This window comes from Ipomoea nil, unplaced genomic scaffold (assembly GCF_001879475.1).
Source record: "Ipomoea nil cultivar Tokyo-kokei standard unplaced genomic scaffold, Asagao_1.1 scaffold3321, whole genome shotgun sequence".
NCBI classification, from domain to species: domain Eukaryota; kingdom Viridiplantae; phylum Streptophyta; class Magnoliopsida; order Solanales; family Convolvulaceae; genus Ipomoea; species Ipomoea nil.
In genome coordinates, this window is record NW_017619749.1 from 2,051,971 (window position 1) to 2,077,602 (window position 25,632).

The 25,632-nt window shown below is 36.5% G+C and overlaps 3 protein-coding genes and 4 long non-coding RNA genes across 7 annotated transcripts; 1 reads left to right on the plus strand and 6 right to left on the minus strand.

Moving 5' to 3' along the window:
* Positions 1 to 1,028: 1,028 nt before the first annotated feature.
* Positions 1,029 to 15,637, minus strand: LOC109170163. Its single transcript, XM_019319154.1, has 10 exons — positions 15,502 to 15,637; positions 15,360 to 15,412; positions 15,157 to 15,267; positions 15,005 to 15,067; positions 14,841 to 14,921; positions 14,655 to 14,694; positions 11,163 to 11,220; positions 11,051 to 11,070; positions 4,030 to 4,111; positions 1,029 to 1,180 (listed from the first exon to the last, which is right to left on the minus strand). Exons 3-9 carry the CDS (start codon positions 15,256 to 15,258, stop codon positions 4,062 to 4,064), a joined length of 414 nt encoding a protein of 137 aa, XP_019174699.1. The 5' UTR covers positions 15,259 to 15,267; positions 15,360 to 15,412; positions 15,502 to 15,637; the 3' UTR covers positions 1,029 to 1,180; positions 4,030 to 4,061.
* Positions 5,195 to 5,871, minus strand: LOC109170167. The gene is made up of 3 exons (XR_002052368.1): positions 5,795 to 5,871; positions 5,506 to 5,697; positions 5,195 to 5,325 (listed from the first exon to the last, which is right to left on the minus strand). It is a non-coding gene; the product is annotated as an uncharacterized LOC109170167 (long non-coding RNA).
* On the minus strand, positions 11,821 to 13,045 carry LOC109170173. Its single transcript, XR_002052374.1, has 5 exons — positions 13,008 to 13,045; positions 12,858 to 12,917; positions 12,657 to 12,741; positions 12,160 to 12,212; positions 11,821 to 11,921 (listed from the first exon to the last, which is right to left on the minus strand). It is a non-coding gene; the product is annotated as an uncharacterized LOC109170173 (long non-coding RNA).
* A 775-nt stretch (positions 15,638 to 16,412) lies between the features above and the next one.
* On the minus strand, positions 16,413 to 18,202 carry LOC109169791 (DNA repair protein rad8-like). Its single transcript, XM_019318681.1, has 8 exons — positions 18,139 to 18,202; positions 17,983 to 18,035; positions 17,731 to 17,913; positions 17,462 to 17,614; positions 17,282 to 17,340; positions 16,990 to 17,056; positions 16,667 to 16,810; positions 16,413 to 16,550 (listed from the first exon to the last, which is right to left on the minus strand). Exons 1-8 carry the CDS (start codon positions 18,200 to 18,202, stop codon positions 16,413 to 16,415), a joined length of 861 nt encoding a protein of 286 aa, XP_019174226.1.
* Positions 18,203 to 18,367: 165 nt separating this feature from the next.
* On the minus strand, positions 18,368 to 19,106 carry LOC109170174. The gene is made up of 4 exons (XR_002052375.1): positions 19,086 to 19,106; positions 18,876 to 18,968; positions 18,620 to 18,704; positions 18,368 to 18,541 (listed from the first exon to the last, which is right to left on the minus strand). It is a non-coding gene; the product is annotated as an uncharacterized LOC109170174 (long non-coding RNA).
* A 212-nt stretch (positions 19,107 to 19,318) lies between these two features.
* On the minus strand, positions 19,319 to 20,400 carry LOC109170175. Its single transcript, XR_002052376.1, has 5 exons — positions 20,380 to 20,400; positions 20,177 to 20,263; positions 19,672 to 19,724; positions 19,473 to 19,579; positions 19,319 to 19,383 (listed from the first exon to the last, which is right to left on the minus strand). It is a non-coding gene; the product is annotated as an uncharacterized LOC109170175 (long non-coding RNA).
* Positions 20,401 to 22,316: 1,916 nt separating this feature from the next.
* Positions 22,317 to 24,135, plus strand: LOC109169870 (isoflavone 2'-hydroxylase-like). Its single transcript, XM_019318762.1, has 2 exons — positions 22,317 to 23,366; positions 23,460 to 24,135. Exons 1-2 carry the CDS (start codon positions 22,479 to 22,481, stop codon positions 24,081 to 24,083), a joined length of 1,512 nt encoding a protein of 503 aa, XP_019174307.1. The 5' UTR covers positions 22,317 to 22,478; the 3' UTR covers positions 24,084 to 24,135.
* Positions 24,136 to 25,632: the final 1,497 nt, after the last annotated feature.

The window sequence follows — 25,632 nt, forward strand, 5'->3', positions numbered from 1 at the left end:
AATGTCCACAAATGAAATGCAAGATATAAAAATGCATACTAACCTTTCAGCTTATCCTCGGATCATAGCTTCATCTCCATCCCTCATCATCATCTGCCATTTCACTATCAGACTCATCGTCATCATCATATCCATCCATCTCAACTTCATCTTTAGCTTCCTCTGCCTTTGCAGCTTCTGAAGATTTAGAAGGTAGAAAATGATATCAAACATTAAGAGAATAATCGAATATGCCATCTAAAGTGCAAATATAATAATTCTTGGAAGAATTTCTATGCTATAATTATTGAATATTAGAAAATTTGGTATACAAATAAAGAGATTCTATCCATTTATATTTTAAGTTCACAAACAAAAGATAAGCAGGAATACCTGGAGGAACATAGGAAGCACAGGTTGAAGAACTTTCCGGGGGCAAAAACCAGGTATTAGAACCTAACACAGATCTTACCAATCCTAGTTGTGAGTGCACTTAGTTTACCAAGGGCAAGAGCAGCACTTGATCGAACAGTCCTGCAAACAACTTGCATAGCATGAGCTAGGAATATACATCGTAGTACCGAACCAAACATACAAAATGAGTCTCAAGATGAACCGAAAAACCATAAGTATTAGAATCTAACCTTAACCTTGTATTATCCTGCAAACACTTAACAAATGTCGTTTGAAGCTGGGGAAGAAATATCCTCACGAATTCCAACATATCCTCACGAATTCCAACATCTGAAGCCTGCTGCCCATATCACCACAATATTAGATTTTGAAAGTTAAAACCAAAGAAAAAAAAAAAGCATAAGAAGAAGTATGTCACCTATAAAGCAGATAAAAGATCACTAACCAAAGGATCAATCCTAGTTGTGAGTGCACTTAGTTTACCAAGGGCAAGAGCAGCACTTGATCGAACAGTCCTGCAAACAAAGTGCATAGCATGAGCTAGGAATATACATACACCATAGTACCGAACCGAACAGAATAAACGAGTCTCAAAAAGAACTGAAAACCATAAGTATTAAAAGCTAACCTAGTAATATCCTGCAAACACTTAACAAATGTTGTTTGAAGCTGGGGAAGAAAAGGCATTAGGGCCAACCCACCCTTCCATATTATGATGCTCAAAGTTGAGAGAATTGAACTTTTAACTTGCCATGGGAATCTGTCCCCTATTATACGAATGAACGACCTACACCAAATAACAATTCATGAATAAGCAATCTAGAATGTTGTTTGAAGCTGGGGAAGAAAAGGCATTAGGGCCAACCCACCCTTCCATATTATGATGCTCAAAGTTGAGAGAATTGAACTTTTAACTTGCCATGGGAATCTGTCCCCCTATTATACGAATGAACGACCTACACCAAATAACAATTCATGAACAAGCAATCTAGAATGGCGTTAAACTGGTGACCCAAAGGTTCAGACAAGTAGAGGACTGTACACTAATAAAGGGCATAGTTCACTGCATACCATATATAGGCAACGTAATGTCTACGTATAACTTATTTTGTTGGTTGCAATCCTTTTAATAGTCTCAGTCAAAACTAGCAATGTGTAGAACTATAGTAACAGCTCATACCCTGTGATTGGAATGACAAACTCCTTTAATGCTTGATCACTTGTCACGTCACTTAACTCTCCAAGGCCTAAAGCTGCTTGCTCTCTTAATTTAGAAGATCCGCTTATAAGACCCCCTACAGATAATTGAGGAAATTCACATTACCATGCAATCAAAGCTCAAAGCTCAACAATCTTGCATTCTTAATACTTGTGGCCAATGCTTGTAATAATGGTATACAAATGAAGAGAAAGTATGAAAACTTTAAGTTCACATGGAAGAAAATAGGAAGAATAGGGTGCAGAGATTTCCAGGTATTAGAACTGGTCCTCCCTGCATGTTTGCAAATCAACAGGAAGCATAAACAATAAACAGATTGTACCACCATTTGGAGTAAAATGCACACTCCTTTACCTTTTTATTCCTACGTTCTTTATCCCTGGAAGTTGATACTGCATCAGAACCAACTTTATATACAAAGGAAGAACTTCTCTAGGAACTGATCGTCTTATCACACTAGACGATGCTCCCTAAGCAACCTGTAAAAGAGCATGGCAAGATAAACTAGTACATTGAAGTGCGGTGTATAAATGTCATGCAATGAATCAAAATAATACCATCACGGTACCTGAATCTGAATCAGGGTGGATATCACATTTGGAGCCTCATCAACAAGATATAGATCACTGGTTTAGGATAAATATCCAATTAAGCATGCAGAACTTTGTCTGATTGATGCCTGGAAGAATAAAACTTAAATAGTGTTAGCTAAAGAATGGGAATAAAAAGAAAAGAAAGTCACATAATCATTATGTAAAACAATAAATCATGCCTGAATATCAGTATAGCCCATTGCAGTGAGTAAAGCATGAAGGATGGTACCAAGGTGGAGATCAAGACCAGGTCCAGCAACCTCTGCTAAAGCTCCCAAAGCATGTGCATTGAGAAGGCACTGGATATAAAGCACTCTCACATGAAAACACTCTCTATCTAAAGTTCAGAAGCAAACTGAATCATGAATAGGGGGAGGAAATGACCCAGCAATCACAATGTCTTCTTCAATCCTATGACATGAACACTCAATCCATCTTCTTTACGAGTAAAATCGAAAGAAATTCTAGAGATTCAAAGTCTCAAACAGAAGCAGGCATAATCCTAAATGTTCAGAAAGATCAAAGGGGAGCAGCAAATGAAAAAGGTGCATACTTTGGAATATGGATGAAGGTTGGCCATCATGGATCATCACTCTTCACTCCAACTTCTCCAATTCATTCAACCTCTCTATAATAGCCTGCAGTTCCAGAAGAAATCAAACATCCATTTTTTCTAAAAAATCTATGCAAAGTACATTTCACCAGAACAAGGATAAGGTGCGAGAAAAATCCTTCTTCTTGCGATTACTCTCACCTTCTTACTTGTTTATTGGAGCTCCCCAGCGAGAACGAAATCATCTAAGATTAGATATACCTTCATAGGAAAACAATGCAGCATAAAAAGGTAAATACACTAGAAGTAAAAGAAAATACAGAGATTCACAATGAGAAAGACTGACAAACCATACCTTGTGAAAGTTAAAAACCAAATCTAACTCGCAAACATTACTAAAGAAGTGATCCAGTATCTCCACAAACAAGTGGCAGCATGTTTGATCACTCCTTTCAAAGGAAAACAATGCAGCATAAAAAGGTAAATACACTAGAAGTAAAAGAAAATACAGAGATTCACAATGAGAAAGACTGACAAATCATACCTTGTGAAAGTTAAAAACCAAATCTAACTCGCAAACATTACTAAAGAAGTGATCCAGTATCTCCACAAACAAGTGGCAGCATGTTTGATCACTCCTTTCAAAGCGGTCAAAATAGCCTCACCAATTCCAACATCTGAAGCCTGCTGCGCATATCACCACAATATTAGATTTTGAAAGTTAAAACCAAAGAAAAGAAACAAAAAAAAGAAACATAAGATGAAGTACGTCACCTGCAAAGCAGATGAAAGATCACCAACCAAAGGATCAATCCTAGTTGTGAGTGCACTTAGTTTACCAAGGGCAAGAGCACTAGATCGAACAGTCCTGCAAACAACTTGCATAGCATGAGATAGGAATATACATCATAGTACTGAACCAAACATACTAAATGAGTCTCAAGATGAACCGAAAAACCATAAGTATTAGAATCTAACCTTAACCTTGTATTATCCTACAAACACTTAACAAATGTTGTTTGAAGCTGGGGAAGAAAAGGCTTTAGGGCCAACCCACCCTTCCGTCTTATGATGCTCAAAGTTGAGAGAATTGGCACTTTTAACTTGGAATGGGAATCTGTCCCCTATTATACGAATCAATGACCTACACCAAATAACAATTCACGAACAAGCAATCTAAATTGGCCTTACACTGGTGAGCCAAAGGTTCAGACAAGTAGAGGACTGTTTTATAGTTGATACACTAATAAAGGACATAGTTCACTGCATACCATAAATAGGCAACGTAATGTCTACGTATAGCTTATTTTGTTGGTTGCAATCCATTTAATAGTCTCATAGTCAAAACAAGCAATGTGTAGAACTATAGTAACAGTTCATACCCTGTGATTGGAATGACAAACTCCTTTAATGCTTGCTCACTTGTCACATCAATTAACTCTCCAACGCCAAAAGCTGCTTGCTCTCTTAATTCAGCAGCTCCACTTATAAGACCCTACAGATAATAAAGGAAATTCACATAACCATGCAATCAAAGCTCAACAATCTTGCAATCCTAATACATGTTACCAATGCTTGTAATAATGGGAAACAGATTCCAAAAACGACAACAGCAATAATAAAAACAATCTTGATGTAGGATTAATAAAATTATAAAATATTAGAAAATGAAGAGATTCTTTCAATGTAAACTTTAAGTTCATAAACAAAAGATAAGCAGGAATACCTGGAGGAAAAAAGGAAGCACATGTTGAAGAGCTGTCCGGAGGCAAAAACCAGGTATTGGAACTGATCCTCCCTGCATGTTTGAATACATCACGAACCAACTTTATATACAAAGGAAGAACTTCTTTAGGAACTGAACTTATCACACTAGACAATGCTTCCCAAGCAATCTGTAAAGGAGCACAGTAAGATAAACAAGTACATTGAAGTAATTCAGTTAAACTTATTACCATGTATATATACAGTTAGTAATATAGAAAACATACCATGCCCAATTGCACCATTGCTCAACATGCAAGAAACACAGAAGGCTGTAAAGATCTTGCAAATTATTCTGCAGCAATTAGTGAGGACATCATTAACATAAATCAGATTTCTATCAAATGAGACGGTCTTATGAAAGCCTCATTTTTTTAGGAAATATGATAAATGGGAATTTAGATGAGGAAACATACCTGAAGTGGAATACCAGTGAGACACCACCTGCAATGTGCAGACAATGTGAATGCAGCCCTAGCACTCACAGTTCTCCAGGATTTTATGGTGAGTGCTTCATCCAGTACAATTCGATGCCAATCAACTTCATGGAATATGCTACTCTCCGCATCCTAAATCACAGTTAAAAACTGGTTAATGCACATAGAACCAAATGAACAGAATAAATACACTTTCAAGCTCATGGGAAAAACATTGATACTGATCTGAAAAAGGCTGGATTACTTACCATAGGTTGTCAAGACCACATCTGTTTCTACTATCACTCTAGGGTCATTACTTCTTTCCCCACCATAATGAACAAAAACAGAAATGCTATCTGGCTTTGAATGGGCTTCAAGTTCATCCTGTTATGAGAATTATAATCAATATCAGACACATTTTCATATTGACATTAAGCAAGAAAGGGGCTACAGACTAATAAACTCACCTTCCATTGACCAAGTAATGCCATTAGGACGAACAATGAAGTGTTACACCTTCCATTGACCAAGTAATGCCATAGGACGAACAATGAAGTGACACACCTTCCATTGACCAAGTAATGCCATAGGACAAACAATGAAAGTGCCACCTTTAATCCTTCTGTTCCTAGAATGCTAAGTAATAGGCATGTCCTCAGCAAGTTCTTGATTATCAGGGATACCCTTGCCCGGCCTAGCAAGTATTAGAGCAATTGTCATTACAGTTTACCCCAGGCCCATAGCATCTTCTAAGATCTGCAGAAACCACATTTCGCAGAGAAATTAATATATGCAACAACAACAAAAACCAGGACATCAAGATATTAAATTGGAGTAACAAAATAAAACTCACTCCCCCTCTTGCTGTTTCCAATGCAGAAGGAAATTCTGCAGTTGCTTCACCAGAGAAAATGTTCACACTCCTTCACGAACCAACTTTATATACGAAGGAAGAACTCCTTCGGAACTGAACTTATCGCACTAAACAATGCTTCCCAAGCAATCTGTAAAGGAGCACGGTAAGATAAACCAGTACAATTGAAGTGCATTGTATTAATGTCATGCAATGAATCAAAATAATACCGTCACGGTAGCTGAATCTGAATCACTTTAAGTATGCAGAACTTTGTCTGATTAAATCCTGGAAGAATAAAACTTAAATAGTGTTAGCTAAAGAATGCAATACAAAGAAAGAAAGTCACATTATCATTATGTAAAACAATAAATCATGCTTGAATATCTCCAACTCCTTTAAGAACCTCCGACAGCAAAAACTTGATACCTTCCTCATCAATTACAGTGACAACAGTTTCTGCTGCTTTCTTGGCGAGACTTTCAATCTCCTATATTTTCAAGGTAAAAGCATTACAAATGCAAATTATGCAACGGCTCAAATTTACAAATGAAATTAAGCAATGACTCAAATTTAAATGATGTGAACGAGGAAACCAAGTAAATGGCATTATGGGCATAAAAATTAGGTTCCTACCATAATATCAGTATAGCCCATTGCAGTGAGTAAAGCAGGTCCAGCAACCTCTGCTAAAGCTCTCAAAGCATGTGCATTGAGGCACTGGATATAAAACCAAAGATATTTGGAAATAATAAAGAAATACTAGTATACAAAACGCTATAAGAAACAGATACAATACTTACGAAAGAGGAATGTGGACACAAGCTTGGGAAGGATATGAGGCAGCACAGCACTGGTCCTGACACTGAAAAGAGCATCCAATACATTATAAAAATCAGAAAAGGTGCCCAGGCAGAAATGTAAGAAAAAACACATTTGCAAACGATTTTCAACCTTAAAATCTGTTTCAAACCATCCAGAGCAGTATCAGAGATTTGATCGTCATCAAGAGCATGCAGAAGTGTCGGAACAATCTCATCAATTTCTTGCATTCCAGCAGTCTACACAAGGAACCATCATCAATTCATCATCAAACAAATATTTAAAATATAAAAACAGGTATGTCAACACACCAAGAACTAACTAGTGGTACCTTGTAGAGAGTGCTGAATGCCAACCCTGCCGATTCACGAACCTCAGGTCATGCTATAACATCAGAAAATCAGTAAGAAAGTTTTCATGCAGGAAAGCAGAAACAAAATTGCTTCTTTCAATACAAGTAAACAATCTCAACCCGATCACAAAGTGCTGTCCGAATGCTAGGGATAAGCTTGTGCATGAAACTCAGCAACTGGCTCTTCCCAGCACTTGCCATCACTTCACTTAAACCAATGCAAACACCCTGAAATCAAGTTCCATTACATTAAAAAAAAAAATTCATACAGGAAAGCAGAAACAAAATTGCTTCTTTCAATACAAGTAAACAATCTCAAACCTAGTACAAAGTGCTGTCCGAATGGTAGGGATAAGCTTGTGCATGAAACTAAGCAACTGGCTCTTCCCAGCACTTGCCATCACTTCACTTAAACAATGCAAACACCCTGAAATCAAGTTCCATTACATTAAAGGCTTTGGTAGATTTGAAGAATTCAACAAATAGTGAATAAGAGAAAGAAGAAGGTGCAATCAGTTGAAGAACAAAGCAGGAATACCTGGAGGGAAATAGGAAGCACACGTTGAAGAGCTTTCCGGAGGCAAAACCCAGGTATTAGAACTGGACCTCCCACCATGTTTGTATACATCATGAACCAACTTTAGTTACAAAGGAAGAACTCCTTTAGGAACTGAACTTATAACACAAGACAATGCTTCCCAAGCAATCTGTAAGATAAACCACTAAATTGAAGTGCATTATAATAATGTCATCCAATGAATACAAATAGTGTTAGCCAAAGAATACAATACAAAGAAAGAAAGTCAACATTATCATTATGCAAAACAATAAATCATGCCGGAATATCTCCAACTCCATTAAGAACCTCTGACAGCAAAATCTCGATACCTTTCTCATCAATTACAGTGACAACAATTTCTGCTGCTTTCTTGGCGAGACTTTGAACCTCCTATATTTGATGTGAATGAGGAAACCAAGTAAATGGTATTATGGCATAAAAATTAGGTTCCTACCATATCAGGTTAGCCCAAATCAGGGTTTGTTCCTAACATACTTTTGTGCAACCTTGTCCAAATCAGGGTTTGTTTCAAGAATCTTCTGGGCAAGCTTGTTTGCATATTAGTCTACATCGGGCCCGGCTGCAGATTTAGGGGAAATAAACTGTTTTAGAGATCAGAGTATATTTCATTATAGAGACATGCACAGTAAAGCTCTAATGGCATTTCACTTCATCACAAGAAAAGGATGGAGAATGTTTGCAAAGTTGTGACAAACTTTGCCTTGTGCTACAAATTCGTCAAACTGGACCTGCACAGTAAAGCTCTAATGGCATTTCACCTCATCACAAGAAAAGGATGGAGAATGTTTGCAAAGTTGTGAAGAACTTTGCCTTGTGCTACAAATTCGTCAAACTGGACCTGGTTCATCAACAACAAACTGTCAGTTCCCAGTCCCAAAAATGCATATCAGATTTCGAACCACATGTCTGAATAATCTGAAAGAACCCTTGAAAATGCTATTACTTCTAACACACACACAAATCAGAGCTTTCTTGGAGGGTATTTAAAGAGCATGAGAAAATGGGAAACCAAACAAACTTGCTGGGGCTGCAAATCTTACTTTAGATTTCTAGTAGAGGGCATCATAGACATCACGCTCTGCTTCTGACTGTTCACACTCAATGACTTGGATGTCAGTTGGTGGCAGGACAAGAATTGGACTAATTCAAGGAACAAGGCATCAATAAGCTGCCAGATAAGGCTTTGCCTCTCAAGTAAACTTTGAGTTTTCAAGAAAACTAGAAAAAAAAAAAAAAAAAAAAAAAAAAAAAAGAAGAAGACAATGAACTACCTCCCTTCCTTTGTTCTTTGTTGCCTTTGTTCTCCTAAGCATTAGAGGCCTAAGAATTGCCTTAATCAGTTTCAATGCTCTCTGATCACCATTCTCATAAGGTCTCTGTATTAACTTATTCCACCTAAAAGATAGCAAACAATTAAGTAATTCTGTTAAACTTATTAGCATGTATATATACAGTTAGTAATATAGAAAACATACCATGCCCAGTTGCACCATGGCTCAACATGCAAGAAACACAGAAGGCTGTAAAGATCTTGCAAATTACTCTGCAGCAATTAGTGAGGACATCATTAACATAAATCAGATTTCTATCAAATGAGACGGTCTTATGAAAGCTTCATTTTTTTAGGAAATATGATAAATGGGAACTTAGATGCGGAAACATACCTGAAGTCCATACCAGTGAGACACCACCTGCAATGTGCAGACAATGTGAATGCAGCCCTAGCACTCACAGTTCTCCAGGATTTTATGGTGAGTGCTTCATCTAGTTCAATTCGATGCCAATCAACTTCATGGAATATGCTACTCTCCGCATCCTAAATCACAGTTAAAAACTGGTTAATGCACATATAACCAAATGAACAGAATACACTTTCAAGCTCATGGGAAAAACATTGATACTGAACTGAACCAACTTTATATACGAAGGAAGAACTCCTTTGGAACTGAACTTATCGCACGAAACAATGCTTCCCAAGCAATCTGTAAAGGAGCACGGTAAGATAAACCAGTACATTGAAGTGCATTGTATTAATGTCATGCAATGAATCAAAATAATACCGTCACGGTAGCTGAATCTGAATCACTTTAAGTATGCAGAACTTTGTCTGATTAAATCCTGTAAGAATAAAACTTAAATAGTGTTAGCTAAAGAATGCAATACAAAGAAAGAAAATCACATTATCATTATGTAAAACAATAAATCATGCCTGAATATCTCCAACTCCTTTAAGAACCTCCGACAGCAAAAACTCGATACCTTCCTCATCAATTACAGTGAACAACAGTTTCTGCTGCTTTCTTGGCGAGACTTTGAACCTCCTATATTTTCAAGGTAAAAGTATTACAAATGCAAATTATGCAACGGCTCAAATTTACAAATGAAATTAAGCAATGACTCAAATTTAAATGATGTGAACAAGGAAACCAAGTAAATGGCATTATGGGCATAAAAATTAGGTTCCTACCATATCAGTATAGCCCATTGCAGTGGGTAAACCAGGTCCAGCAACCTCTGCTAAAGCTCCCAAAGAAAATACACTGCAAACGGTTTTCAACCTTAAAATCTATTTCAAACCATCCAGAGCAGTATCAGAGATTTGATCGTCATCAAGAGCGTGCAGAAGTGTCGGAACAATCTCATCAATTGCTTGCATTCTAGCAGTCTACACAAGGAACCATCATCAATTCATCATCAAACTAATATTCACACACCATGAACTAACTAGTGGTACCTTGTAGAGAGAGCTGAATGCCAACCCTGCTGATTCACGAACCTCAGGTTATGCTATAACATCAGAAAATCAGTAAGAAATTTTTCATACAGGAAAGCAGAAACAAAATTGCTTCCTTCAATACAAGTAAACAATCTCATACCTATCACAAAGTGGTGTCCGAATGGTAGGGATAAGCTTGTCCATGAAACTCAGCAACTGGCTCTTCCCAGCACTTGCCATCACTTCACTTAAACCAAGTTGCAAATACTACCCTGAAATCAAGTTCCATTACATTAAAGGCTTTAGTAGATTTGAAGAATTCAACCAATGGTGAGAATAAGAGAAAGAAGAAGATACCACTCCAGAGTGCAATCAGTCGGACAACAAAGCAGGAATACCTGGAGGGAAATAGGAAGCACGCACAGGTTGAAGAGCTTTCCGGAGGCAAAAACCAGGTATTAGAAATTTAGAACTGGTCCCTCCCTGCATGTTTGTATACATCACGAACCAACTTTATATACGAAGGAAGAACTCCTTTAGGAACTGAACTTATAACACTAGACAAATGCTTCCCAAGCAATCTGTAAAGGAGCACGGTAAGATAAACCAGTTAATTAAAGTGCATTGTATTAATGTCATGCAATGCATCAAAATAATACCGTCACGGTAGCTGAATCTGAATCACTTAGTAAAATAATCAGGGTGGATATCACATTTGGAGCCCCATCAACAAGATATAGACCACTGGTTTTGAATAAATAATTCAAATATCCAATTAAGTACGCAGAACTTTGTCTGATTGAAGCCTGGAAAAATAAAACTTAAATAGTGTTAGCTAAAAATTGGAATACAAAGAAAAGAAAGTCACATTAGCATTATCCAAAACAATAAATCATGCCTGAATATCTCCAACTCCTTTGAGAAGCTCCGACAGTAAAGACTCGATACCTTCCTCATCAATTACAGTGACAACAGTTTCTGCAGCTTTCTTGGCGAGACTTTGAACCTCTGATATTTTCAAGGTGAAAGCATGACAAATGCAAATTATGCAATGAAAAAAAAAAACACAAATCAACTTAGAAACCAAGTAAATGGCACTATGGCATAAAAATTAGGTTCCTACCGTATCAGTATAGCCCATTGCAGTGAGTAAAGCAGGAAGCATGGTACCAAGGGGGTCATCAAGACCAGGTCCAGCAACCTCTGCTAAAGCTCCCAAGGCATGTGCATTGAAGGCGTTGGATATAAAACCAAAGATCATTGTGAATAATAAAGAAATACTACTCTATAAATAAAAATTAAAATAAAAATAAAAAAAAAATAAAAAATAAAAAGCTATAAGAAATAAAATAAAAAATAAAAAATAAAAAGCTATAAGAAATAGTCACAATACTTACGAAAGGGGAAGGTAGACAAGCTTGGGAAGGATATGAGGCAGGCAGCACAGCACTGGTCCTGACACTGAAAGAAGCATCCAATACATTTTAAAAATCAGAAAAGGTGCCCAGGCAGAAATGTAAGAAAATACACATTTGCAAATGGTTTTCAACCTAGAAATCTGTTTTAAACCATCCAGAGCAGTATCAGAGGTTTGATCTTCCTCCAGAGCATGCAGAAGTGTAGGAACAATCTCATCAATTGCTTGCATTCCAGCAGTCTACACAATGAACCATCATCAATTCATCATCAAACTAATATTTAAAATATAAAAACTGGTATGTCACAACACACCAAGAACTATCATTTATCATCAAACTAATGTTTAAACTATCATCAAATCAATTGCTTTCATTCCAGCAGTCTACACAATGAACCATCATCAATTCATCACCAAACTAATATTTAAAATATAAAAACTGGTATGTCACAACACACCAAGAACTAACAAGTGGTACCATGTAGAGAGTGCTGAATGCCAACCCTGCTGATTCACGAACCTCAGGTCATGCTATAACATCGGAAAATCAGTAAGAAATTTTTCATACAGGAAAGCAGAAACAAAATTGCTTCCTTCAATACAAATGATGTTTCGTATCATACATAATAACTTCAATAAGTTGTGAATTAAGTAAGCGCTTTAAGATAATCATTGACGAGACAAATGTTTCATGTTTGACAAGATATGACATTGGACCGAAACAAAAAGAGTTGAGCAATCTCACATGAAAGCACTCTCTACCGAAAGGACAGAAGCAAACTCAATCATGAATAGGGCGAGGAAATGACCTATCAATCACAATGTCTTCTTCAATCCTAGAACATGAACACTCAATCCATCTTCTTTACGAGTAAAATCGAAATAAATTCTAGAGATTCAAAGTCTCAAGTAGAAGCGGGCATAATCCTAAATGTTCAGAAAGATCAAAGGGGAGCAAATGAAAAAGGTGCATACTTTGGAATATGGATGAAGGTTGGCCATCATGGATCATCAATCTTTACTCCAACTTCTCCAATTCATTCAAACTCTCTATGATAGCCTGCAGTTCCAGAAGAAATCAAACATCCATTTTTTCTAAAAAATCTATGCAAAGTACATTTCACCAGAACAAGGATAAGGCGCGAGAAAAATCCTTCTTCTTGCGATTACTCTCACCTTCTTACTTGTTTCCTGGAGCTCCCCAGCGAGAACGAATTCATCTAAGATTAGATATACCTTCATAGGAAAACAATGCAGCATACAAAAGCTAAATACACTAGAAGTAAAAGAAAATACAGAGATTCACAATGAGAAAGACTGTCAAACCATACCTTGTGAAAGTTAAAAACCAAATCTAACTCGCAAACATTACTAAAGAACTGATCCAGTATCTCCACAAACAAGTGGCAGCATGTTTGATCACTCCTTTCAAAGCGGTCAAAATAGCCTCACCAATTCCAACATCTGAAGCATGTTGCGCATATCACCAAAATATTAGATTTTGAAAGTTAAAACCAAAGAAAAGAAACAAAAAAAGAAACATAAGATGAAGTATGTCACCTGCAAAGCAGATGAAAGATCACCAACCAAAGGATCAATCCTAGTTGTGAGTGCACTTAGTTTACCAAGGGCAAGAGCACTAGATCGAACAGTCCTGCAAACAACTTGCATAGCATGAGATAGGAATATACATCATAGTACTGAACCAAACATACTAAACGAGTCTCAAGATGAACCGTAAGTATTAGAATCTAACCTTAACCTTGTATTATCCTGCAAACACTTAACAAATGTTGTTTGAAGCTGGGGAAGAAAAGGCTTTAGGGCCAACCCACCCTTCCGTATTATGATGCTCAAAGTTGAGAGAATTGGCACTTTTAACTTGGAATGGGAATCAGTCCCCTATTATACGAATCAATGACCTACACCAAATAACAATTCATGAACAAGCAATCTAAAATGGCCTTACACTGGTGAGCCAAAGGTTCAGACAAGTAGAGGACTGTTGCATACCATAAAAAGGCAACGTAATGTCTACGTATAGCTTATTTTGTTGGTTGCAATCCATTTAATAGTCTCATAGTCAAAACAAGCAATGTGTAGAACTATAGTAACAGTTCATACCCTGTGATTGGAATGACAAACTCCTTTAATGCTTGCTCACTTGTCACATCAATTAACTCTCCAACGCCAAAAGCTGCTTGCTCTCTTAATTCAGCAGATCCACTTATAAGACCCTACAGATAATAAAGGAAATTCACATAACCATGCAATCAAAGCTCAACAATCTTGCAATCCTAATACTTGTTACCAATGCTTGTAATAATGGGAAACAGATTCCAAAAACGACAACAGCAATAATAAAAACAATCTTGATGTAGGATTAATAGAATTAATATACTAATTCTTGGATGGATTTCTGCGCAATAATTATAAAATTTTAGAAAATGAAGATATTCATTCAATGTAAACTTTAAGTTCACAAACAAAAGATAAGCAGGAATACCGGGAGGAAAAAAGGAAGCACAGGTTGAAGAGCTTTCCGGAGGCAAAAACCAGGTAATAGAACTGATCCTCCCGGCATGTTTGAATACATCACGAACTAACTTTATATACAAAGGAAGAACTCCTTTAGGAACTGAACTTATCGCACTAAACAATGCTTCCCAAGCAATCTGTAAAGGAGCACGGTAAGATAAACCAGTACATTGAAGTGCATTGTATTAATGTCATGCAATGAATCAAAATAATACCGTCACGGTAGCTGAATCTGAATCACTCCAAGTATGCAGAACTTTGTCTGATTAAATCCTGGAAGAAAAAAACTTAAATAGTGTTAGCTAAAGAATGCAATACAAAGAAAGAAAGTCACATTATCATTATGTAAAACAATAAATCATGCCTGAATATCTCCAACTCCTTTAAGAACCTCCGAAAGCAAAAACTCGATACCTTCCTCATCAATTACAGTGACAACAGTTTCTGCTGCTTTCTTGGCGAGACTTTCAATCTCCTATATTTTCAAGGTAAAAGCATTACAAATGCAAATTATGCAACGGCTCAAATTTACAAATGAAATTAAGCAATGACTCAAATTTAAATGATGTGAACGAGGAAACCAAGTAAATGGCATTATGGGCATAAAAATTAGGTTCCTACCATATCAGTATAGCCCATTGCAGTGAGTAAAGCAGGTCCAGCAACCTCTGCTAAAGCTTCCAAAGCATGTGCATTGAGGCACTGGATATAAAACCAAAGATCTTGGGAAATAATAAAGAAATACTAGTATACAAAACGCTATAAGAAACAGACACAATACTTACGAAAGAGGAATGTGGACACAAGCTTGGGGAAGGATATGAGGCAGCACAGCACTGGTCCTGACACTGAAAAAAGCATCGAATACATTTTAAAAATCAGAAAAGGTGCCCAGGCAGAAATGTAAGAAAAAACACATTTGCAAACGATTTTCAACCTTAAAATCTGTTTCAAACCATCCATCCAGAGCAGTATCAGAGATTTGATTGTCATCAAGAGCATGCAGAAGTGTCGGAACAATCTCATCAATTTCTTGCATTCCAGCAGTCTACACAAGGAACCATCATCAATTCATCATCAAACAAATATTTAAAATATAAAAACAGGTATGTCAACACACCAAGAACTAACTAGTGGTACCTTGTAGAGAGTGCTGAATGCCAACCCTGCCGATTCACGAACCTCAGGTCATGCTATAACATCAGAAAATCAGTAAGAAAGTTTTCATACAGGAAAGCAGAAACAAAATTGCTTCTTTAAATACAAGTAAACAATCTCAAACCGATCACAAAGTGCTGTCCGAATGGTAGGGATAAGCTTGTGCATGAAACTCAGCAACTGGCTCTTCCCAGCACTTGACATCACTTCACTTAAACCAATGCAAACACCCTGAAATCAAGTTCCATTACATTAAAGGCTTTGGTAGATTTGAAGAATTCAAGAATGTTTGCAAAGTTGTGAAGAACACTACCTCCCTTCCTTGTCCTTTGTTTCGTTTGTTCTCCTAAGCATTAATGGCCTACGAATTGCCTTGATCAGTTTCAATGCTCTCTGATCACCATTCTCATAAGGTCTCTGTATTAACTTATTCCACCTAAAAGATAGCAAACATTTAAGTAACTCAGTTAAACTTATTAGCATGTATATATACAGTTAGTAATATAGAAAACATACCATGCGTTTAGGGTTTAGGGTTTAGGCCTAAGAATTGCCTTGATCAGTTTCAATGCTCTCTGATCACCATTCTCATAAGGTCTCTATATTAACTTATTCCATTTAAAAGATAGCAAACATTTAAGTAATTCAGTTAAACTTATTAGCATGTATATATACAGTTAGTAATATAGAAAACATACCATGCCCAATTGCACCATGGCATTTATCATTTTTTTACATGATATGATAAATGGGAACTTAGATGAGGAAACATACCTGAAGTGGAATACCAGTGAGACACCACCTGCAATGTGCAGACAATGTGAATGCAGCCCTAGCACTCACAGTTCTCTAGGATTTTATGGTGAGTGCTTCATCCAGTACAATTCGATGCCAATCAACTTCATGGAATATGCTACTCTCCGCATCCTAAATCACAGTTAAAAACTGGTTAATGCACATAGAACCAAATGAACAGAATAAATACACTTTCAAGCTCATGGGAAAAACATTGATACTGATCTGAAAAAGGCTGGATTACTTACACCACCTGCAATGCGCAGACAATGTGAATGCAGCCCTAGCACTCACAGTTCTCCAGGATTTTATGGTGAGTGCTTCATCCAGTTCAATTCGATGCCAATCAACTTCATGGAATATGCTACTCTCCGCATCCTAAATCACAGTTAAAAACTGGTTAATGCACATAGAACCAAATGAACAGAATAAATACACTTTCAAGCTCATGGGAAAAACATTGATACTGATCTGAGAAAGGCTGGATTACTTACAGCCTTATATGCAGCAGTTAGAAGACCATAGGTTGTGAAGACCACATCTGTTTCTACTATCACTCTAGGGTCATTACTTCTTTCCCCACCATAATGAACAAAAACAGAAATGCAATCTGGCTTTGAATGGGCTTCAAGTTCATCCTGTTATGAGAATTATAATCAATATCAGACACATTTTCATATTGACATTAAGCAAGAAAGGGGCTACAGACTAATAAACTCACCTTCCATTGACCAAGTAATGCCATAGGACAAACGATAAAGTGCCACACCTTCCATTGACCAAGTAATGCCATAGGACGAACAATGAAGTGCCACACCTTCCATTGACCAAGTAATGCCATAGGACAAACAATGAGAGTGCCACCTCCTTCTGTTCTTAGAATGCTGAGAAATAGGCATGTCCTCAGCAAGTTCTTGATTATCAGGGATACCCTTGCCCGGCCTAGCAAGTATTTAGGCAATTGTCATTACAGTTTACCCCAGGCCCATAGCACATTCTAAGATCTGCAGAAACCACATTTCACAGAGAAATTAATATATGCAAGTATGCAACAACAACAAAAACAAGGACATCAAGATATTAAATTGGAGTAACAAAATAAAACTCACTCCCCCCCTCTTCCAAGATGCAAGAAACACAGAAGGCTGTAAAGATCTTGCAAATTATTCTGCAGCAATTAGTGAGGACATCATTAACATAAATCAGATTTCTATCAAATGAGACGGTCTTATGAAAGCCTCATTTTTTTAGGAAATATGATAAATGGGAACCTAGATGAGGAAACATACCTGAAGTGGAATACCAGTGAGACACCACCTGCAATGTGCAGACAATGTGAATGCAGCCCTAGCACTCACAGTTCTCCAGGATTTTATGGTGAGTGCTTCATCCAGTTCAATTCGATGCCAATCAACTTCATGGAATATGCTCCTCTCCGCATCCTAAATCACAGTTAAAAACTGGTTAAAGCACATAGAACCAAATGAACAGAATAAACACACTTTCAAGCTCATGGGAAAAACATTGATACTGATCTGAAAAAGGCTGGATTACTTACAGCCTTATATGCAGCAGTTAGAAGACCATAGGTTGTCAAGACCACATCTGTTTCTACACTGCAAACGGTTTTCAACCTTAAAATCTGTTTCAAACCATCCAGAGCAGTATCAGAGATTTGATCGTCATCAAGAGCGTGCAGAAGTGTCGGAACAATCTCATCAATTGCTTGCATTCCAGCAGTCTACACAAGGAACCATCATCAATTCATCATCAAACTAATATTCACACACCAAGAACTAACTAGTGGTACCATGTATAGAGAGCTGAATGCCAACCCTGCTGATTCACGAACCTCAGGTTTTGCTATAACATCAGAAAATCAGTAAGAAATTTTTCATACACGAAAGCAGAAACAAAATTGCTTCCTTCAATACAAGTAAACAATCTCAAACCTATCACAAAGTGCTGTCCGAATGGTAGGGATAATCTTGTCCATCACTCAGCAACTGGCTCTTCCCAACACTTGCCATCACTTCACATAAACCAATGCAAATACTACCCTGAAATCAAGTCCCATTACATTAAAGGCTTTAGTAGATTTGAAGAATTCAACCAATGGTGAGAATAAGAGAAAGAAGAAGATACCACTCCAGAGTGCAATCAGTCGGACAACAAAGCAGGAATACCTGGAGGGAAATAGGAAGCACGCACAGGTTGAAGAGCTTTCCGGAGGCAAAAACCAGGTATTAGAAATTTAGAACTGGTCCCTCCCTGCATGTTTGTATACATCACGAACCAACTTTATATACGAAGGAAGAACTCCTTTAGGAACTGAACTTATAACACTAGACAAATGCTTCCCAAGCAATCTGTAAAGGAGCACGGTAAGATAAACCAGTTAATTAAAGTGCATTGTATTAATGTCATGCAATGCATCAAAATAATACCGTCACGGTAGCTGAATCTGAATCACTTAGTAAAATAATCAGGGTGGATATCACATTTGGAGCCCCATCAACAAGATATAGACCACTGGTTTTGAATAAATAATTCAAATATCCAATTAAGTACGCAGAACTTTGTCTGATTGAAGCCTGGAAGAATAAAACTTAAATAGTGTTAGCTAAAAACTGGAATACAAAGAAAAGAAAGTCACATTAGCATTATGCAAAACAATAAATCATGCCTGAATATCTCCAACACCTTTGAGAAGCTCCGACAGTAAAGACTCGATACCTTCCTCATCAATTACAGTGACAACAGTTTCTGCTGCTTTCTTGGCGAGACTTTGAACCTCTGATATTTTCAAGGTGAAAGCATGACAAATGCAAATTATGCAATGAAAAAAAAAAAAACACAAATCAACTTAGAAACCAAGTAAATGGCACTATGGCATAAAAATTAGGTTCCTACCGTATCAGTATAGCCCATTGCAGTGAGTAAAGCAGGAAGCATGGTACCAAGGGAGGCATCAAGACCAGGTCCAGCAACCTCTGCTAAAGCTCCCAAGGCATGTGCATTGAAGGCGTTGGATATAAAACCAAAGATCATTGTGAATAATAAAGAAATACTACTCTATAAAAAAAAAAAAAAAAAAAAAAAAAAAAAAAAAAAAAAAAATCTATAAGAAATAGTCACAATACTTACGAAAGGGGAAGGTAGACAAGCTTGGGAAGGATATGAGGCAGGCAGCACAGCACTGGTCCTGACACTGAAAGAAGGATCCAATACATTTTAAAAATCAGAAAAGGTGCCCAGGCAGAAATGTAAGAAAATACACATATGCAAATGGTTTTCAACCTAGAAATCTGTTTTAAACCATTCAGAGCAGTATCAAAGGTTTGATCTTCCTCCAGAGCATGCAGAAGTGTATGAACAATCTCATCAATTGCTTGCATTCCAGCAGTCTACACAATGAACCATCATCAATTCATCACCAAACTAATATTTAAAATATAAAAACTGGTATGTCAACACACCAAGAACTAACAAGTGGTACCATGTAGAGAGTGCTGAATGCCAACCCTGCTGATTCACGAACCTCAGGTCATGCTATAACATCGGAAAATCAGTAAGAAATTTTTCATACAGGAAAGCAGAAACAAAATTGCTTCCTTCAATACAAATGATGTTTCGTATCATACATAATAACTTCAATAAGTTGTGAATTAAGTAAGCGTTTCAAGATAATCATTGACGAGACAAATGTTTCATGTTTGACAAGATATGACATTGGACCGAAACAAAATGAGTTGAGCAATCTCACATTCTCACATGAAAGCACTCTCTACCTAAAGGACAGAAGCAAACTCAATCATGAATAGGGGGAGGAAATGACCTATCAATCACAATGTCTTCTTCAATCCTATGACATGAACACTCAATCCATCTTCTTTACGAGTAAAATTGAAAGAAATTCTAGAGATTCAAAATCTCAAACAGAAGCAGGCATAATCCTAAATGTTCAGAAAGATCAAAGGGGAGCAAATGAAAAAGGTGCATACTTTGGAATATGGATGAAGGTTGGCCATCATGGATCATCAATCTTTACTCCAACTTCTCCAATTTTCATTCAAACTCTCTATGATAGCCTGCAGTTTCAGAAGAAATCAAACATCCATTTTTTCTGCAAAATCTATGCAAAGTACACCTCACTAGAACAAGGATAAGGCGCGAGAAAAATCCTTCTTCTCGCGATTACTCTCACCTTCTTACTTGTTTCTTGGAGCTCCCAACCGAGAACAAATTCATCTAAGATTAGATATACCTTCATAGGAAAACAATCAATCAGAAGTATAAATTACAATGCAGCATACACAAGGTGAATACAGTAGAAATAAAAGAAAATACAGAGATTCACAATGAGAAAGACTGACAAACCATACCTTGTGAAAGTTAAAAACCAAATCTAACTCGCAGACATTACTAAAAAAGTGATCCAGTATCTACACAAACAAGTGGATGCACTCCAAATAAGCCAACTCCCTGTCCGTCATATCAACACAGAGCGAGAAGAATAGCCCAGCATACAGCCTGTAGATCATCTTGTGTGTTCAGAACTGACAAGGAAAACATCAACTATTAAAAAGAATACTTTAAAACCCTGAAAATCATTTTAAAAATAACAAAGGGAAAAGAACCAAAAATAAAGGGAAAAAACATATCAAGAATGTAAATGTTAAAAGAAAATAACTCTGAAAACTAATTAAAAATAACACTTCCAAATGCTGAAAATCATTTTAAAAACTAACAACAACAGCGAAAAAAACATTTTAAAAACTATAACGAATACTTAAACACACTAAAAATCATTTTTTAAATAATAAAGGATAAAGAACCCAAAAATGTGGGGAAATCCAGGAATACAGAAAGGGAGCAAAGAACTACATAGTGAGTAAACTTTATCTGCCAAATCTAACAAGTATTCAAAGAAAATACAAAGATTCAAAATAACCCTAGCAAGTTTTTGTTGAATACTTACCATAGTAATTGGTACCAATGAAGGTTCATTCTGTGATATTAAAGCACAAATAAGACGTAGGCATTGACGAGTCGGCGAAGGCGGGGAGATCGCAGCAGTCTTTCATAGTAACATCAGCGGCGGAGGAGGAAGAGTGGCGGTGGTTGCGGCGGAAGATGAGGTTGTGCACGGCGGCGCGATGAAGAACTGGTGATCGGAAGAGGTATCTATATTAAAGGAGTCAGTAAGTGTACGTTGGGCAGTTTCCAAAAAAAAAAGTGTACGTTGGGCAGGCTCGACCGACTTCTTCCACATTCTTCTCAACTGACAATAATGTATTTGTTGGGCAGTTATTTAGATTTTAGATTTTAAATATTTGTGTGTGTTTTTTTTTTGAAAGCATCAATTTTTGTGTTATATTACTCACTTTGGTTTATAATCTATTTTCAAACACCCCATAAATATTTCATGGAAAACATAAAGAAAAAAAAAATTGGATAAAATAATAAATCATAAATGCGGTAAGTAATGTGTAATTATCATTATCATATCATAATTTAGTAGAATTATTATGATTGAATAATTAATATTTTTTTATGTGACAACAAAAAAAATCACAACGACTATATGATGGTGTATACAATGTAAATTCTATAAATCACATGATGAACACTTAGTGTGATGGAGTCAATCAATAAAGTGTTTTTTATTATTATAGATGAATTTAACATAAATATAATTAGTTTTTATTAAAGGGTCTTTTATAATAAATAGCTACTATTGGCACTAACAAACGAAATTTATAATATATAATGTTTAAATAAAAAAATACAGTAAATTTTTAAATTTCTCTCTCTTTTTCGCCACTTTGACTCATATTCGGGTTTTGAATTTTAAATATTTGTGTTTATATTGACTTTGGCTTATAATTTATTTTTCAAACACTCCATCAATATTTCATCAATTAAATTTTTATTAAAAAAAAACTAATAGTAACAAAAAATACATGAGAGAATAAAACATATAAGTAATTTTATTTAATTTAAAAGCAATGTGTAATTAACATATCAATATTTAGTTGAATTATTATAATTTAATAATTAATTTTTTTTTTAGTACTGTTAACTTTGATACCGCATATGTTGAAACCTACGAGAGCACAATCCAAAACCATGCAATGACTTTAGTTATTTTCTATGCTCGCATCAAATTCTCATTTCGGCTCCTTGTCTATAGCATCAAACTCTGTCACATAATTATAAACTATTTCCATTGCTACATAATATTCCACAATTTCTTAAACGCCACATATATAGAAATACACACTTCCATTAAACTCTATCTTCATGGATATCTCACTATGTTTCTTACTTTTTGCCTTTCTCTACTTCCTCACCACTCATCTCCTAACCAAATTCCAAAACCTCCCACCAACCCCTTCCATCTCTTTACCTCTAATAGGCCATCTATATCTAATCAAGAAACCACTTCATCGTACTTTAGCCAACATCTCCCGCAAACATGGTCCGGTGCTGTTTCTGAAATTCGGGTCACGCCCTGTTCTGCTAGTTTCTTCTCCTTCGGCCGTGGAGCAATGTTTCACCAAGAACGATGTTGTGCTCGCCAACCGTCCCAGGTTGCTTGCCGGGAAGTACCTCGGCTACGATTACACGACGCTTGTTTGGGCCCCATACGGCCACCACTGGCGCAACCTAAGACGGATTGCTTCCACGGAGATCTTGTCCGCTCACCGGATTCAAGCGTTTGCCGATATACGCAGAGATGAGGTCCGTTCGCTGATCAAACGGCTTCATAGAGACTCTGGGTATAAAGCGGTGGATATGAAATCGGCGTTCTTTGAGCTGACTTTGAACATCTTGATGGTGATGATAGCTGGGAAGAGATACTGTGGAGGATCTGCAGAGGAGTTGGAGCAAGCCAAGAGGTTTAGAGCGATCGTGAACGAGACTTTTCAGGTGAGCGGAGCTACGAATATCGGCGACTTTGTGCCGATTGTTAAGTGGTTTAAGCTGAACAGGATTGAAGACAAGCTCAGGGTGTTGAAGGAGAAAAGAGACAGCTTTATGCAAGAATTTATCGAAGAACATAAGCAAACAAGGAGACGATGTTGTTCCGATGATCGGAGAAACAAGACGATGATTGATGTTCTCCTGTCACTCCAAGATTCAGAACCGGAATATTACACAGACGAAATCATAAAAGGCATGGGGCAGGTAAGGCAAATTTGATCAAGATTTCAACGCTATAGATCAGACCTTATATATCTTGTCCTTGCAGAAATAATGGATAAGATTTTATATCTGCAGGTAATGTTATCCGCAGGGACCGACACTACAGTGGCAACAATGGAATGGGCGCTGTCACTCTTGCTAAACAATCCAGAAGCACTAAAAAGGGCTCAAATCGAAATCGACATCCAAACGGGCGGATCATCAACCCTAATTGAAGAATCAGATCTGCCCAAACTTCCATATCTGCATGGAATTATAAACGAAACGCTAAGAATGTACCCCGCAGCTCCAGTCCTGGTACCCCATGAGTCCTCAGAGGACTGTGTTATTGAAGGTTTTCGGGTGCCAAAAGGAACAATGGTGCTAGCAAACTTATGGGCTATACAGAACGATCCGAAGCTATGGGAGGAGCCAGAAAAGTTCATGCCAGAGAGATTCCTGGAAATGGAGGGGCAGCGAGATGGGTTTAAGCTGATGCCGTTTGGGTATGGGAGAAGAGGGTGTCCTGGGGAGAACATGGCAATGCACGTTGCAGGATTGGTGTTAGGAACTTTGATTCAGTGCTTTGAATGGGAGAGAGATGGTGAAGAGCCTGTGAATATGAGTGAAGGGCCTGGGTTAACCATGCCCAGAGTTTATCCTTTGATGGCTAAATGTCGCCCAAGACCGACTATGACCAACCTGCTTTCTCATCTGTAATCACTTGTCATGTTTCTTCTACTTTGGGATGGTGTTGGGGGCAAATTATGTTGTGAGCACGTGCACATCACAACACGTGTTCACCTTGCAAGATGAGCACAGTTTCACATTCATAATTTATATACTGTAGATTCATAATTTATATATTATAAGTTCATAATTTATATACTGTAAATTCATAAAATTTATACTTTAGATTTCAATTGCTAACTCTGTTTTCACAAATCAGAGAATTATATATTTATAATTTGATAAATATACAATTTAGAAATTATGAATCTACAGTACAGATATTATGAATTTGCAGTATAGAAATTATGAATTTACTGTATAGAAATTATGAATGTATTGTATTTAAATTATGAATCTACGGTTTAAAATTTATGAATTTAAAGTATAAATTTTATGAATCTACTTTATAGAAATTATGAATCTACAATATAAAAATTACTATAAATCTACAATATAAAAATTATGGATATGGAACTGGGCCCACCGTGCAAAGTGGGTACGTGCTCACAGCATAACGTTCCGGTGTTGGGAACTTGGGCTTGGACAGTGAGCATACAAGTCTCTTGGCCCTCATTCTAGTTATATCATGGATTAGGTCCACCTTGCAATGTAAACATATAAAATATTAATAGGATTTTTAATATTGAAATTGTAAACATATAAAATATTAATTGTGTTTTTAAATTTTAAAAATTTGTGAATACAATACATGATTATCACAAATTATGAATTTTTAAAAGGTAATTTTAAACTTGAACTTGAATCCACATTGCAAGGTGGACCTGGATCAACAGAATAATTTGAATAGTGTGACCACTTGAATAGGTAACAACAAATGAAAAACAAAATTATGAATCTACGTTTTCAAAAAAATAAAAATTATGAATTTACAGTATAGAAATTATTGATATACCCCTATGTTCACCATGCGCATGGTAAACACGTTTTCTCAGCATAACTATTGTTAATTAATCCGACACCTAATATTTTGTCCATTCTCAATTTGTATTGAAAAATATACAATAATGATGGATTCATATATATTTATATTCATTATGAAAAAACAATATTACACGTTTACACACTCATTTTATTTATTTTTCATTATTTCCCTTTTTGACTTTGCATAATTCATTTTTATTATTTTTATGTTTAATAAAAAAATATGTGAAGTCGGTCAATTTATGACATTTAACGAAGCACATCATGAAAATAAAATGTTAGGACAAAACTTCCACTTGAAAAAATATCGTATTTATGGAAAAGATGGTTGGAAAGTGTGTTTGTGACTTAACATACTATGCACATGAAGTATATAAAAAGCTAGACAAAGACCTAAATGGTAGGACCACTTGTACTAAGGTTTTATCTTTGAAGATTCCTCAGAGGTTTGTCCCTATGCGGACCTTTCATTTCGTGCCCATTCCCTTCTAGATAGATATGACCAGAAAAGATTATATAATACGAAGTATATATATATATATATATATATATATATATATATATATATATATATATATATATATATTTCTAATTG